The sequence below is a fragment of the Bison bison genome, unplaced genomic scaffold, assembly GCF_000754665.1.
Source record: "Bison bison bison isolate TAMUID 2011002044 unplaced genomic scaffold, Bison_UMD1.0 scf7180017864330, whole genome shotgun sequence".
Lineage (NCBI taxonomy): Eukaryota > Metazoa > Chordata > Mammalia > Artiodactyla > Bovidae > Bison > Bison bison.
The window spans coordinates 3,556,476-3,574,129 of record NW_011494902.1 but is presented as its reverse complement, the minus strand read 5'-3'; the positions used below and the strand labels follow the sequence as shown (position 1 = coordinate 3,574,129).

The following is a 17,654-nucleotide window of genomic DNA, read 5'->3' as shown; positions in this document are numbered from 1 at the left end:
GAGGAGCCTGGTAGGCTGCAGTCCATGGGGTTGCTGAGGGTTGGACACAGCTGAGCGACTTCACTTTCCCTTTTCGCTTTCATGCATTGGAGAAGGAAATGGCAACCCACTCCAATGTTCTTGCCTGGAGAATCCCAGGGACGGGGGAGCCTGGTGGGCTCCTGTCTATGGGGTCGCACAGAGTCGGACACGACTGAAGCGACTTAGTAGTAGTAGTAGTATACACTATGTGTGTCTCCTTCCTAGCTCTTGTCACAGTAGCAATTTTACATCAATTTGTTGCTTGTTTGATACCTGTCTCCCTAACTAGATTATAAGCGCAGCTGAGGGCAGGAACCATGTTTGTTTTTACTTACATTATCCCAGCACCTAGTGTACATGGTGCACCCTCAGTAAATACTGTTGGATGCAAATTAATTAGGTCATCATTTCTGCTCTCAAGGAAGTTCCAGTCTAGTGGGAAGATAGCAATTGCAATTCAAATTGAGAAGTGTCTGCTATTAGCAATATCAGTACAACTTTTAAAAGGGGAAAATACTGATTAATGACATCTCAAAGCCTAGAAACCATCATTCTAGGTCCTGAGGAATTTTAAAGAGCGCTAGAGAAAGAGCAATGCTATCAGATACATACTTGGAAAATTTTTTCTGGCCATAGGGTGGAAGGTGGATTATGCCAGACTAAGCCAAGGAGCAGGAATATACATAAGAGATAATATCAATAATCTTGATGAGAGTTGAGGACCTGAATCTAGTTGGAAGCATTAGGGAAGACAGAATAGATAAGTGAAAGATGTAAAGATGGCAGAATCTATCAGACTTAATGTCAGGTTTGATATGGGTGAAGGAGAAAATTTAAGTGACTGGGTGATGCCATTGATCAGAATTGGGACTATAGGAAGTGGAATTATTTTGAGATAAAGGGATTGAGTTATACTGAGAGCATATGATTCTGCCCCCAAGTACTAAGTACCAATGTATTGAAAAGATTTTTTAAAAACTTTAGTTTTGGCTGCCCTTGGTCTTTGTTGTTGTGCGTGGGCTTTCTCTAGTTGTGGTGAGCGGGGGCTACTCTGCTGCGGTGCATGGGCTTCTCATGCGGTGACTTTTCTTGTTGCGGAGCACGGGCTCTAAGGTGCAAGGGCTTCAGTAGTTGTGACTCGTGGGCTTAGTTGCTCCGAAGCACTGAGATCTTTCCAGACTAGGGATCCAACCTGTGTCCCCTGCATTGCAAGGCAGATTCTTAGCCCCTGTACCACCAAAGAAGCCCAGTACCATAATAATTTATATTTTTTCTTTTTTAATGCCTAAAGCTATTAGGCCTTCTTGAAACATTGTCTCCCCCTTACTTCTGAATACATTTTTTCTGGTTTTCTTCCTACCTCACTGAGCACTACTTAGTTTCCAGTGCTGGTGAATCATAGTAATTAGTCTTGGGTTCTTTTGGTTCTCTGCTTTACTTTTTCTCCTGGTGATTTCATCCAGTCTCATTTCTTTAAATACTTTCTATACACTGATGCCCTCTTCCCAACTTCCCTCTTTAACTCCCCAAAATAGTGTACCTAACTGCTTATGGACATTCCTACTTAAATGTTTAAGACACATCTGAAATATAGTAAGTCCAACAGCAGAGCTATTGATTCTCTTTCTTCCCAAACCTGTTTTTGTCAGTCTTCCTCACAATGGTAAAATAAATCAACCCAGATGCTCAAGTGAAAAAAACTAGGAGTCAAGGCATCTGTCTAAAGTATGGATGAGTTTAATAGCCTTCGCTACATTACAGAGGATAAATGTCCCCAGAATTATTGCACAGAAAGGACATCATTAGAAAGCCCTTCTTTATATTTGGATTAAAGAGGAAGTTTCTCATCTTTTCTGGTGTCTGCATAGTTTTACCTTATCTTGGAGTTAAATCTTTGATCAAATCTATGTTGGAGTTACCCTTATGTGTGATATCACAAATGAACCTGATTTTATTGCAGCATTATTTGTAATTGCAAAATATTGGAAATTACATATAATGTCCAAATGTAGGAGACTGAACAAACTATGGTCTGAACACACACAGACACCTGGGAATCAGCCTTGATTTTTTTCTTTCCCATTTGCCCTTGTCCTCACATTTTATCAAGTGCTGTTGCTTCTCCCTACAACCCCATGTCACTGTCCCTGTTCTACTACTCTTGCCCATGTCACCATCATTTCTTGACACCTTAAAATAATTCTCCACAGAGCTGTTAATGTGTTTTTTAAAAACATAAGACAGAGCATGTCACAAACCTATTTTTAAAACTCCATTGGCTTACTAAAATACTTAATATGAACATCTAAACTCTCGACCACAGCTTACTTATCTGGCCAGCTTTTCAGCTTCATCCCTGTTTCTCCCTTGCTCACAAGCTCTGCCCCAGCTCTTTTCTGCCTCAGAGCCTTTGCTGCTCTAGCCCTTCCCCAGAAGACTCTTCTCCATGGCCATTTCTTTCTGTTACTCAAGTCTTAGTTCAAAGTCCTCTTTAAACAGGTGTGCCCTGGCGCTACAACTTAATGTTTTATCTCCCATCCTTCCCCGAGTCATTCTATACATCTTCTTGTTTTAATTCTGCATAATGTTTATCAGTATAAGAAAAGTTTCCTCGCTCCCTCCTTTCCTTCCCTCCCTCCTTCTCCCCTCTTGCTCTCCATTTCTCCTTTCTTTGTCCTCCCTCCTTTATTTATTTATAGTTTCTTACCCTACGGGTTGTAGGTTTCATCAGAGAACAGATTTTATCCTTTTTGTTAACTTTCTATGTCCCCAGTGTGTGGAACTGCCTTACAACCCTGGCATATCACATAAATACTCTATGAATATGAATATACCCCAAATCTATTTAAACTATGTATTTATCTATATATCTGTTAAAATTACATTGAATGAGATGATCAGGTTACTTTTCATAATAAAGCAGTCCTCAAACACTATGTTAAAAGTGCTCAAATACAGAATATTTAAAAAGAAACAAGACATCTTCCCCCAAAGAATGGGGAAGTAAAAAATAATAACATATGCTTCATGTTGCTGTTTGACTCAACTTTTTCTTTTAAAGCAGATTGGAGTAACAAGCAAAGTGTTGGGTGGGTAAAGTCTTAGAAAGCAACAGGAGGAGCAAGAAAGAGATGGGAGTTATAGACTAAAATAAAATAATAGGATGAGTGTAGTTTAGCAAAGATTAAATCAGTACAAATTACATGTCATACTCAACTCTTGACTAATAGGAGGGAAAAGAAGTATGAATGAATCAAGAGGATGGGACTTCCCTGGTGGTCCAGTGGTTAAGACTGTGTTTCCACTGCACGGGGCAAGCATGGATTCAACCCCTTGTCAGGGAACTAAGATCCCCCATGCCACGATGAGGCCAAAAAACCCCACACAAAAACAAAAAGCCAGAAAACCACAATTAAAGCAAGCGGGTAATTTTGAAAAATTACGTTTTAGAATTCAGCCAGAGGTTCATGAACCACAGATGTTCATCACCCCTCCCAGAACCAAGTTCATCTTCAGCAGACCAGGTGGAATGAATAGAAATGCAGTGAGTATAACAGGCTACCCTGGTATTGCCCTGCTCAACCTCCACAGCTTGCTTTACACAGTCTCCTCAGTATTTCAAATGGAAAGAGTTTCTGGTAAAAGTAAATTACATACTGAAACTTTTCTCCAGAATGGGTAAGTTCTTATTCATATGGAAACTATGTTCCCATTGTTTTGCCTTCCTATTTACCATCTTCCAACTCTTAACATGCCTTATTCATCTTTATAGACTCATCTCGAGTTCCAGCTTCTGTGAAGATGTGCCCAAAGTTGGAATCAAGTGAATTTTTCTTAACTGAAATTCTGTGACATGCATGTTTTATTGCTTAGTAATTATTCCATAAACATGTATTTTGCCCCCTTAATTGGGCTGTAAGTTCCTAGAGATTATGGAAAATGTGTTTTGTTTTTTTTTTTTTGGACTCTAAAGCATTCCCGGCCCACTTCTGAGCTAATGGAAGGTATTTAAAGTGAATAAAAACAGGTTATTTGGGACCTATTAACAAATATTTGCTCAAAGTAGAGAACCTACATGAACCCTCTAGGATGAATCTGTTATTTTTTTCATATGAATCATTAATGGCATTTTGCTTTTTAATTCTGCCATTAATTTTAAAGTCTGTCAGAAAATAATTTTTGATTTGCACATGAAATAATGTACTTCTTTTCAGAATAAAAACATGAGAATCATTTTTGTTATGAATGGTTTAGGGTATTTGGATATATTCTATTTCTGGATAAGAGTTCAAAATAGGATTTCAATAATGCATATGTGATACGTATTTAAAAGCAAAAGTAAAATGTCTTCTTGAAATTTGCCTTTGTAGCAAATTCAGTCATTCAAATTGTTTCCTTTCAAGACCCAAAAATTCTAGGGCATTGCCAGCTTTGAGTTTATCCTGAAAAAGAAAAGAAAAGGTTTTACTTTAAAGCATTATTTAATGGCTGTTTTAAAGCTTATTAACTGTCTTCAGGTTTTTAAAAACTCAGTTCCCCAATGTGAGAGAAGAATAATAGGTGTTTAAACAATGATCTCTTGACCCATGTTTTGCCGCACTATTTTAAAAATTATATTCATATATTTGTATTGAACAATACTTTAAAAGCAAAAATATGAATGGTGGGTGGTATATTTATGCTTTAATTATTTTCTCTACTTCTCAAATATGTTGACAATCATAGACAAAACATGGTAGAGGTTTTAAATTTTTGAACATGTAAACAATGTATTATTTACATTATAGCTAATGTAGAAAATGTATAATTTTATGTTTTTTTATAGTAGCAGTTTCTAATGAAATATTTCTGCAAATGCATTTTATATTAAATAGTAAGTACAATGATAAGTTTAAGCATATTATAAACAGAATTATGGTATGACCCAACAATTCCACTCCTAAATATACCCAAAAGAATTTTTTAAAGTATCAATCAGATACTTGAAAGGGAACGTTTGTAATAGTACTATGCATAGCAGCTGAAAGAAACAGCACAAGTATACATCAACAGATGAGTAGGCTTTTAAACGTGGTATACACATAAATGGAATATTTAGCCCCCAAAAGAATTTTCTTTTTTTCTTTCAGTTTTATTGATATATGATTAATATACAACACTGTATAAGTTTAAGATGTACAACAAATTATCCTTCAATTAAAAAATAAATTTAAAAAATTATGACAATAAAGTTTTAAAAATAAAATAACATAAAAGCAAAAAAAAAAAAAAGTACAACATAATGATCTGACTTATATACATCATGAAATGAATACCATAGTAAGTTTAGTGGATATCCATCATCTCATATGGATACAACATTAAAGAAATAGAAAAAATATTTTTTCTCTTGGGATAAGAGTCTTAGTATTTAGTCTTTTAATAACTTTCATATGTAACATATAGCAGTGTTAATTATATTTATCCTGTTGTACATTACAGTCCTGGTGGCTCAGTGGAAGAGAATTCACCTGTCAATATAGAAGATACGGGTTCGATCCCTGGATTTGGAAGAGCCACTGAAGAAGGAAATGGCAACCCACTCTGTATTCTTGCCTGGGAAATCCCATGGGCAGAGGAGCCTGGTGGGCTGCAGTACATGAGGTCACAAAAGAGTAGGACACGACTGAATGACTGAGCATAAGAAGATTAAAATCCTAGTACTTATTTATCTTGTAACTGGAAATTAGTACCTTTTGACTGCCTTCTCTAATTCCCCCTTTGTCCCTCTATTTGAAATCTAAGTTTGAGATTTGGTTGTAGGAGGAGGGGAGGAGACTTTCAACAGGGAAAACCCTCCTAGGAAAATGACTTCTTTGGTAACCTCTACAGGACCCTCCAATGAGTTTTAAGAATTACTTGGAGTCAAATACAGAGAAAAGGTACAGCTTAGGTACCACTACTTTCTCCGTATATGTGTTGTCCTTTCACATGACCCTGAATAAGAGTCTCAGAATATTGTACAAATATGTACATTGATAAATTTCACTTGAGAATGCCAAGTTTTTTTTCACCTTCTCCCCAGCTATAGATTAGATCTGCTCCACAGAAAAAGCTCCTGTGATTTGAGAGTTAACTTTGTGATACCCTAATTGATATAGGTCTAGCTTGCAAAGGACAGGCATGCAGCTGAGGGTGGAAGGAAACATGTATGGGGTTGCGTAACATCCATACCATTAGTGTGTATCTGTGTATCATGACCATGTCAGGGTTCTCACATAGGCTTGCAGAGTGGGTAATGTGAAGCAAGGACCTCTTACTTGGGGTTCTTCTGTGATTCACCCTGGGTCATCCTTCTCTAAAGGAAGACTTCAGAAATAATGGCTGCTGCTCTGAAAAACTATTTGCTTTACTTTTTAAAATACGTTGCTACCAAGTATCCTTTGAAGGTGATACATTTTGGTGTATTGGATAGAGACCTGATCCTGGAGTTAGGAGATTTGGAGTTGAGTTCATGTGCTATAATCTAGCAATTATATCCCTTTGGCAAATCACTTAACACCCAAGTCTTGATTTCCTCCTGTGCATCTACCTGGTGGAATGCATTTGCCTATTTCCCAGTGTTGTTGTGCTCATCAAATGGATTTATTTATTTCATTAAAAATTTTTTTAGTGAAATTTTACCTTCATGTGGCTCAAAATTCAAAAGATACGAAATGTACGTTTCCTTTTACTAGTACTGCCCAACCACTACTTTTTCTTCCCAGACTTATCAGTTTCTTATCTGTTCTTCCAGAGATATTTTATTCATATATAAGCAAATTCTTATATGTAGGTTTATAAATTTTTTTCACAAATGGATAGTGTGCTATTTACAAATGAAAGTATGTGCATTTTTGTACCTTTCTTAATATATCTTAGAAATTGATTTTTAATACTTTTTAATGGCTATACTGACTCGATGGACATGAGTTTGAGTGAACTCCAGGAGTTGGTGATGGACAGGGAGGCCTGGCGTGCTGCGATTCATGGGGTTGCAAAGAGTCGGACACAACTGAGTGACTGAACTGAACTGAATGAACTGAATGGCTATATAGACTCCATTGTATAGACATACTGTTACTTATTTAACTATTCCCCTGTAGATTGTTTTTAGTCTTTATTACAATGTTATGATGAGTAACATGTAATGTTACAGAATATCATGTATTTATGACTGCATAAAATTTTTATTCAAGATTTTCTGAAAACTTGAAAGTGGTAGACATATAAAATTAAATAACAGAAGGCATATAATAGTAATTATTATTATTCCATTAAAGTCTTAATCAGGATATTTGACGTGGAGTTTGAGCAAACTCTGGGAGACAGTGAAGGGCAGGGAGGCCTGGCATGCTGCAGTCCATGGGTCGCAGAGTCGGACACGGCTGCAACTGAACAACAACAACAGGAGCTTGGGGTAGTCTGGTTTTAGTTTATTTTCATTCATGTTATAGGGAGTTTTTCATTTTCACCTTTTGATATAAAAAGTAGAGAAAATCCTAGTATTGCTTTCTACTTTAATAAGTATATATTTAACAATTATATGAAGGCTTACCTCATAGCTTAGTCGGTAAAGAATTTGCCTGCAGTGCAGGAGACCTGGGTTAATTTCCTGGGTTGGGAAGATCCCCTGGAGAAGGAAATGGCAACCCATTCCAGTATTCTTGCCTGGAGAATCCCATGGACAGAGGAGCCTGGAGGGTTACAGTCCATGGGGTTGCAGCAGTAGGACATAACTTAGTGACTAAACCACCACCACCACCGCTGCTGCTGCTGCTAAGTCGCTTCAGTCGTGTCCGACTCTGTGCGACCCAATGGATGGCAGCCCACCAGGCTCCCCCATCCCTCGGATTCTCCAGGCAAACCACCACTACCATTTAACAGTTTAGGATTTTTATTTCCTTAAGGTGGTTAAGTGCCAAAGGAGACACTTCCTGTTTAAAGCAGTCTGAGGTTTCCCAGTTAATAACTTGCAACTAGTATATATCAAAATGTACTCTTCTTGGCATCTGTTAATGTGCTTCAAGCTGTCTAAGAAGATGTGATGAGCTGTATCCCTAACAATTAGAGTAGAGAATTAGAGATGAAGGTAACTTTTGGATCCTAGTTTAGAAGAAAGTCAAGTCTCACACAAAAGGGTTATGACAGACTTTTGTAAAATTTTTTAAGAATTTACATCTCCCTGTGTTTTCATTTTGGCATCCCTGTTCCCTAGTGGTGAAGTCTTAGGAAGAACTTGTTTCGTTGGGAGCATGTGTGGAATGGGATTTGCATGCTCAGTCACTCAGTTGGTCTGATTCTTGTCTCCTTTGTCTCCTGCATTGGCAGGTGGATTCTTTACCACTGTAGGATGGGATAGTCAAAGTGTTAGTTGCTCAGTTATGTCTGACTCTTTGCAACTCCATGGATCGTAGCCTGCTGGGCTCCTCCATCCATGGAATTCTCCAGACAAGAATGCTGGAGTGGGTAGACATTTCCTTCTTCAGAGGTTCTTCCTGACCCAGGGATCAAACCAGCATTGAAGGTGGGCTCTTTACTGTCTGAGCCACCAGAGAAGCCCATGGGATGTGAAGGGGATGGCAAAGGAGAGGAAATCTGGAGACACAGTGCCTCATTTTAAGCTCATGTTGTTTCAGGAACCTAAGGGGCAGAATAGGAAGTGTCAGCATTAAGACACATTTAGCTACCCTAAAAGTCAAATGCTGAAAGAAAAACAAAATCCAGTTGCTTGAGGGTTCTGCATCCTTGAGTCCTGTTAATCAAGACTTGAGTCTAAATATCCAAATTACTAGAATCATTACAACTTTGGAGATTGGTAGATATGTAATAGAAACATATTTTCTCATTCATCTAACATGCACATCTAAATATATTATTAAATATGCTTCTTTACAGTTTTCTTTCTTGTCTTTATGAATTTAGTTGTACTAGGTTGACTTTTAGCTTTTTAACTTTCCTTTGCTCTTTAATAGATCAGCCATTTCTAAAGATCAAGTAACAGTTCTAGGAATACTGCTGCTGCTGCTAAGTCACTTTAGTCGTGTCCGACTCTGTGCGACCCCATAGACGGGAGCCCACCAGGCTTCCCCGTCTCTGGGATTCTCCAGGCAAGAACACTGGAGTGGGTTGCCATTTCCTTCTCCAATGCAGCAAAGTGAAAAGTGAAAGTGAAGTCGCTCAGTCGTGTCCAACCCTCAGCGACCCCATGGACTGCAGCCTATCAGGCTCCTACGTCCATGGGATTTTCCAAGCAAGAGTACTGGAGTGGGGTGCCATTGTGAATACTAAGTGCAACAATTTCTCTGTCCTTTGCTATCCCATATCAAAGTGCTCTGAAACCAAACACAGTTAGATCAGGGAGATTCAGGAATAAGATCATGAAGTAAAAGGCACATACCTTGGTTTCTGCATCAAATTCTCCCATTGATTCTATCAGTTTCCCAGGTTCCAACTCACCTAGTGGGAAGGGGTAATCAGTTCCCAAAATGACTTTATCCTAAAAAAAGAACAAATTTATCCCTACTTTTTTAAAGCATCAAAGAACCTCTTATAAACTTAATTGTATTTACAAACACTCCTATGGTAAAATAACAAAATTTCCCCTGATTAATGGAAGCAAACTGATTTGAAGTTTTAGGATTTAACGGCTTCAAATTGTATTCTGACATTTTGTCCAGCAGGTGGCGATATTAGGTCTCTTAAAACTGCAAATAAACCTCTATCCTCCCTTGTTTTTTCTAAGGAACTGAATTGCAGAACACTCAAATCTAAGAAGCAGGCATTTGTTTAATAAAACATGCTAATGTCTTCAGATGAAATTAGTGATTCTGTATTTCTTAAAATGATGCATTGCAATTGACTCCACAATTTTTGAAAATATACCAGAGTTAGAAAGGAAAACGTAAAAAACTAACAACTGGATGAAATGAATGAAAAGAAAACAAACAAAAACTAACCAGTTCCCCCCCACCCTCACAAACAATTACTATCTCTGTAAACTAGATTGTGTTTTTCAATGATGTAGCTTTGAAGTTCTATATGACACTTTGTATGATAAAGCACACAGGCTTGTCTGTCTACAAATACATAAAGCAGTATGTCAAATAGTGTGCTAAAATCTAGATTGCCCTGGTCAACAAAACAGAAATGGGGACAGGGAGGGCTCAAGATGGCAGAATAGGAAGATCCCAAGTTCACCCCCTGTCACACCTGAATTACACTACTGAACAGGGCAACTATCTCTGAGAATGACCTGAAGGCTAGTAGAAAAGACATAAAGAACCACAACCTGACAGGTAGGAGGGTGGAGACACTGGCTGTCAGGACTCACATTCTTGGCATGGTGACTCACAAGCAGGAGGAAAACCAGCTGTGGAGGTCCTACCTGAGGAGCCAGGTGTCCAATCCCACACTGAGGTCACCAGCCTGGTCCTGCACTGGGAAGATGAACACCCAGAATGTCTAGCTTTGAAAATCAGTGGGGCCTATGTTAGAACTAGAGGCTGGAGGGCCATCCTTAAAGGGCATGTGCAAAAACTTACTTGCTCCAAGTCCCTGTGCCGAAGCTGCAGTTTGAAAGGAGTCTGGGTCAGACATACTTGCTGATCTTAGAGAGTCTTGTGGAGAAACAGGGGGCAGCTGGGACTCCCCTTGGGAACTGACATGTTTGTGGCAGCTGTTTTCATAATCTCTCTCTACCATGCTGACGCTGGCCCTGGTGGTTGCTTTTTTGGAATTATCCCTCTAGCCTGTTAGCGCCCGGGGCAGCCCCAACTACCAGCACATCTGCAACAGCCAGCCTTGCTACAATAGAAAGGCTCATGCAGCCCATGTAGGGGACACCCCTGGAGTATCTGACTCTGGTGATCAAAGGGGAACATGCTGCTGGGCTTCCCTAGGACAAGTCACTTCTCCAAGATTGGGAGTTGTAACTAACTACATAATACATAGGAGTAAACTTAGAGAATTAGGCAAATTCAGGAGACAGAGGAGTGTGTTTCAAACAAAAGAGCATGACAAAACTGAAGAAAAAGACCTAAATGAAATGAAGATAAGCGATCTACCTGAGAAAGAGTTTAAGATAATGATTGTGAAGATGCTTACCAAACTCAGGATAAGAATAGATGAACAAGTGAGAACTTGAACAAAGAGTTAGAAAATATAAAAAGGAACCAATAAGAGTTGAAGAATACAATAACAGCAATGAAGTATACATTGGAGGGAGTCACTGGTAGAGTAGATGATACTGAAGAATGGCTAAGTGATATGGAAGACAGAGTAGTAATAATCACCTAAGCCAAACAGGAAAAATAAAAATAATTTTAAAAAATGAGGATAGTTTAAGGGACCTTTGGGACAACATAAAGTGTACTAACACTTGCATTATAGGTGTTCCAAGAGAAGAGAGAAAGGGTAGAAGTAGTATTTGAAGAAATAATAGCTGAAAACTTCCCTAAGAAGGAAACAAGCATCCAGGTCCAGGTAACATCAAGAGTCCAAAACAAGATGAACCCAAAGAAATCCATACCAAGACATAATTAAAATGGCAAAAGTTAAGAGAATTTTGAGGGCAACAAAAGAAAAACAATTAATCACATACACGGGGATCCCATAAGGCTATCAGCTGATTTTTCAGCAGGAAATCTGCAGGCCAGAAAAGAATGGCATGATGTAATTAAAGTGATGAAAGATATTCTTGAGATGAATATAGCATTGTAAGTCAACTGTACTTTAATTTTTAAAAATACAGTGGATAAGAATATGATATATTTGTGTAATGGCATAATATACAGTGTTCAATGAACAAATTTTGGAGAAAAAGACAGAAATGGTCCCTCTCCTCAGAAACCTCATGATCTAGTAAGAGAGACACTAAATCAATAATCAATAACAAATCCATCTATTGAAATAAAATAAGAGGAACATATTTTCAACTAGAAATTTTACTTCTGGTAAGTATCCCACTCATATGCATGTAATAGAAATATTTCAAGGAAATTAATTGCAACAGTATTATAGTAGCAAAACACTTATCAAATTAAATTATAGCATATCCCAAAATAAAAAGAAATGAAGGATAATTGCATATGCTGAAATGAAAAAATCACCAAGTTATATTGTAAAGAGGAATGATCCTCAGAGCAGATGCTAACACTACATTGTGAATGAATCTTGTAACTGAGAAAATACAATGTAATAGCTGTCAAATGGAATTTACTAAAGTTAATTCAAATATCATATGATACCGCTTATATGTGTAATCTAAATGGTACAAATGAACCTTTTTACAAAACAGAAATTGAGTCACAGATGTAGAAGACAAACATGGTTATCAAGAGGGAAGTGGGGAGGGATAAATTGGGAGATTGGGATTGACATATACACATTCCGTTCAGTTCAGTCACTCAGTCATGTCCAACTCTTTGCGACCCCATGGACTGAAGCATGCCAGGCTTCCCTGTCTATCACCAACTCTGGGAGCTTACTCAAACTCATGTCCATTGAGTTGGTCATGCCATCCAACCATCTCATTCTGTGTCATCCCCTTTTCTCGCCTTCAATCTTTCCCAGCATCAGGGTCTTTTCAAATGAGTCAGTTCTTTGCATCAAGTGGCCAAAGTATTGGAGTTTCAGCTTCAGCATCAGTCCTTCCAATGAATATTCAGGATGGATTTACTTTAGGATTGACTGGTTGGATCTTCTTGCAGTCCAAGAGACTCTCAAGAGTCTTCTCCAACCCCACAGTTCAAAAGCATCAATTCTTTGGTGCTCAGCTTTCTTTATAGTCCATCTCTCACATCTGTACATGACTACTGGAAAAACCATAGCTTTGACTAGACAGACCTTTGTTGGCAAAGTAATGTCTGCTTTTTAATATGCTGTCTAGGTTGGTTATAACTTTTCTTCCAAGGAGCAAGCGTCTTTTAATTTCATGTCTGCAGTCACCATCTGCAGTGATTTTGGAGCTCAAGGAAACAAAGTCTCACTGTTTCCATTGTTTCCCCGTCTATTTGCCATGAAGTGATGGGACCAGATGCCATGATCTTAGTTTTCTGAATGTTGAGTTTTAAGCCAATTTTTCACTCTCCTCTTTCACTTGCATCAAGAAGCTCTTTAGTTCTTTGCTTTCTGTCATAAGGGTGGTGTCATCCGCATATCTGAGGTTATTGGTATTTCTCCCAGAAATCTTGATTGCAGCTTGTGCTTCATGCAGCCCAGTGTATCACATGATGTACTCTGCATAAAAGTTAAACAAGCAGGGTAACAATATACAGCCTTGATGTACTCCTTTCCAGATTTGGAACTAATCTGTTGTACTGTGTCCAGTTCTAACTGTTGCTTTCTGACCTGCATATAGATTTCTCAGGAGGCAGGTCTGATGGTCTAGTATTCCCATCTCTTGAAGAATTTTCCATACAGTCAAAGGCTTTGGCATAATCAGTAAAGCAGAAGTAGATGTTTTTCTGGAACTCTCTTGCTTTGTCAGTGATTCAGTGGATGTTGGCAATTTGATCTCTGGTTCCTCTGCCTTTTCCAGATCCAGCTTGAACATCTGGAAGCTCATGGTTCACGTACTGTTGAAAGCCAGCTTGGAGAATTTTGAGCATTACTTTGCTAGTGTGTGAGATGCGTGCATTTATGCAGTAGTTTGAACATTCTTTGGCATTGCCTTTCTTTGGGATTGGGATGAAAATTCCTTTCATTCCTCTGTATTGTAATGACCTATATGGGAACAGAATCTAGAAAAGAATGGATGTAGGTATATGTATGATGCATAATGTATATGTACATAATAAAATATGATTCACTTAATATACAGCAGAAACTAACATAACATTGTACATCAACTATACTCCTATAAAAATAATTAATAAGAAAAAAGAGAAAGTTATAAAGAGGGGAAAACAAAGTCTAGGACAATGTATTTGCTATACTCATATTTCTGTTTCTAATAAGAAACCTATAGAAACACATATATTTGTATGGTAAAGTCTATTTCATAAATGGTAGCCAAGAAACAAGATAGTTTCTTCTTTCTTGAGAAACAAGATGGTGAGGAACAAGGATGCCTCCTGTGCTACAGTTCATGGGGTCACAAAGAGTTGGACATGACTGGGCAACTGAACAACAGCAGCAACAGCGGCCAAGAAACAAGTATCATTAGGTGTCTCCACAAATGAAGACTAGGGTTTGGGGGTGTAGGAGAGCCCCATTTTTCTCTTTTGGAGATATAATTCACATACCAGAAAATCCACTCTTTAAAAGTGTACAGTTCAATGTGTTTTAGTATATTTGTGAATTTGTGTTATCATTCCCACTAATTTGAGAACATTTTTATCACCTTAAAGTGATCTGCATACTCATTAGCAGGCACTCCTTGTTACCTCCTCCTTCTGGCCCCTGAAAACACTAACTTATCATCTGTGTCTATGGAATTGCCCCTTCTGACATTTCATGTAAATGGAATCATGCAGTATGTCGCCTTCTTTCATTTAGTATATCATTTTCAAGGTTCATCCATGCTATAGCCTGAATCAGTACTTCATTCCATTTTGGGCCAAATAATATTCCATTGAATAGATACACCACATTGTGTTTATCCATTCATCAGATAATGGATATGTGGGTTGTTGCTACTTTTTGGCTATTATGGTAATGCTTCTCTGAACAAGTGTTTTCATAAATTTTTTTTATGAAAACCTTTTCCCTTCTCCTGGGTATATACCTAGGAGTGGAGTTGCTGGATCATATGATAAGTCCATATTTAACATTTAGAGAAACTGTTTTTCACAGTGGCTGCAGCATTCGACATTCTCAACAGCAATGTGTGAAGGTCCCAATTTCTCCAAATCCTTACCAACGCTTGTTATTGTCCATTTTTTAAACAATAGCTGTCATGGTAGGTGTAAAGTGGTATCTCACTGTGGTTTCGATTTGCATTCTGTAACGAATAATTATGTTGAACATCTTTCCATGTGCTCCTTGGCCATTTGTATGTCTTTGAAGGAATATCTATATGTCCTTTGTGTCTATTCGAGCCCATGTGTTTCCTTTTTATTGTTGAGTTGCCAGGTTCTTTATATTTTCTAAATACTACAGATTTACCAGATGTATGATTTACAGATATTTTCTTCATTCTGTGGGTTGTCTTTTCACTTCATTGGTTGTATCTTTTGAAGCCCAAATTTTAGAATTTTGATGAATTTAATTATTTTCTTTGGTTGCTTGTGTTTTTGGTGTCATAGTCAAGAAATTATTGCCTAAACATCACAAAGATTTACAACTAAGTTTTCTTTTAAGAGTTTGTAGTTTTAGCTCTTCCCTTTAGGTCTTTGGTCCATTTTGAGTTAACTTTTGTGTATTTTGAGTGTGAAGAAGAGATCCAACTTAATTATTATTCTTTTTATGCATGTGGATATTCAGTTATCCCACTACAATATATTGAAAATACTGTTCTTTCTTTATTGACTTGTATTGGTACTTTTGTTCAGAATAAGTTATCTTTATGTCTGTCTTTAAGCCACCATCACCCAGTTTTGATTATCCTATATATCTGTAGGAAGTTTTGAAATTGAGAGTGTGAGTCCTCCAATTCTGTTCTTTTTCAAAATCATTTTGTCCATTCTGGGTCCCTTGTATTTCCGTATGAATTTTAGCATCAACTTGTCAATTCCTGTGAAGACAAACAAAACAAACCCTGGATTTTTGAAAGGGATTGCATTCAATCTGTAGATCAATGTGAGAAGTATGGCCATTTAACAACATTAAGTTTTCCAGCAGATGAACATGGGATGTCTTTTCATTTATTTAGGTCTTCTTTAATTTTCTTCAGCAGTATTTTGTAATTTAGTGTCCAAGTCTTCACTTCTTTAGTTGAATTTACTGCTAAGTATTTTATTCTTCTTGATGCTATTGTAAATGGAATTGTCTCCTCAATTTCATTTATGGATTATTCAAGGCTAGTATATAGCAATGTGGGTAATTTTTGTATATTTATCTTATATATTTGTATCTATTTTATATATTTATTCTACAACCTTGCTGAATCTCTTTATTAGCCCTGATGCTTTATTTGTGGGTTCTCTAGATTTTATATATACAAAGTCATGTCATCTTCAAATAATTTTGCTTCTTTCTTTCCAGTTTTTATGCCTTTTATTTCTTTTTCTTGCTTAATTTCCCTGGCTACAATCTCTAATACAATGTTGAATGGAAGTGGTGAGAACAGAACCTTTCAATCTTTTGCCATTAAGTATGATGTTAATTGTGGATTTTTCATAGATGTCCTTTATCAGATTGTGGAACTTCCTTTCTACCAGTTTTTGAGTGGTTTCATCATGAAAGACTGTTGGAGTTTGTTGAGTGCTTTTTCTACATATATAGTTTAGTATGCTTGATAAACTACTTGAGCAATTTTCTGATAGACTTTATAGAACTTAAAAGCCCCTCCTGCTGCTGTTTGCTGCTGTTTAATTGTGAATTTGTGTCTGACTCTTTTGTGACCCCATAGACTATAGCCCTCCAGGCTCCTCTGTCAATGGGATTTTCCAGGCAAGAATACTAGAGTGGTTTGCTATTTCTTCTCCAGGGGATCTTCCTGACCCAGGGATTGAACCCGGGTCTTCTGCACTGGTAGGCAGATTCTTTACCACTGAGCCACCAAGGAAGCCAAAAGCCCCTCCTAGGAAATCCATTCAGTTGACTATTAGCCTTGAAACTAATCTAAGAACTTTAACCAATAATGCAAAGAGGCTAATTGTCCTTAACTAGATAGTCATCTCCGTATTTAAAATATAGTCTAATAATAACTGTCTAGCCATTTTTCCCCTATAAAATGACTCTGCTAAGATAGAATCTTTGAATTGGGCTTTTCAGAAAGCCTCTTCATTTGAAATAAAACTCTGACCTATGCTTATAATCAGTCTTGAGAGTGGTTTTGTGTGTTGAAGGGATGAAGGCTTGAATATATGAAAGAAGGAAGTCAGATTGTTACTAGGCCTAAATATTAAATGTGTTTTTTCCATGAGTCCATAGTTATTCTTATTAATATTAACTAAAGTCTGTACTCTACAGTAAGGCTCACTCTTTGTGTTGTACATTCTGTGGGTTTTGACAAACATGTTGTGACATCTGTCCGCCATTCATACAGAATATATTAAATGTATTTTAAGTACTCTCAAGTTGAGTTATTATGAGGATAAATGACACTTTGATTTCTACCAGAAAAAAAGATTTTCCTAGGTTTTATGATTACATTTACATGAAACAATGTGGAGAAGTATATACTAAAGTTTAGAGGAAGGCCTTGATAGACTCAATTCTATCTCTAGATTCCTGTATTCATGTACTGTATAAAACCAAGCAAATCAATACACCTTCTGGTAGAAACCCTAAAGACCCAAAGTTATGTTTCCTCACATCTGTGCCAACAGCTGATCTCGTTCTGAACTGCCAGCTTGGTATTCACTGGAGGTTCATTCGTCCTTATCTCTACTCCTCTAGCTAAAGTTGTTTACAATTGCAAAACATAACATAATTTTAAAAAGTCCCATGCTTATATTACATTTGTCAACCACATTAACATGAAATTGAAACCTAGAAAATGATTTTTC

At 37.4% G+C, this 17,654-nt stretch overlaps 1 protein-coding gene across 2 annotated transcripts in view; it reads right to left on the bottom strand.

Annotated features, from left to right (window-relative positions):
• Positions 1-3,865: 3,865 nt before the first annotated feature.
• ACMSD (aminocarboxymuconate semialdehyde decarboxylase) overlaps positions 3,866-17,654 on the bottom strand; it is a 62,066-nt gene continuing 48,277 nt past the window's right edge. The window contains exons 8-9 of one of the 2 annotated variants that reach the window (XM_010853640.1): positions 9,440-9,538; positions 3,866-4,463 (exon numbers count right to left, since the gene is read on the bottom strand). In XM_010853640.1, the coding sequence (XP_010851942.1) occupies positions 4,401-4,463; positions 9,440-9,538 (162 nt within the window). In that variant the 3' untranslated portion in view covers positions 3,866-4,400. The remainder of the gene's footprint in view (positions 4,464-9,439; positions 9,539-17,654) is intronic. The other variant, XM_010853639.1, reaches the window with a different exon arrangement.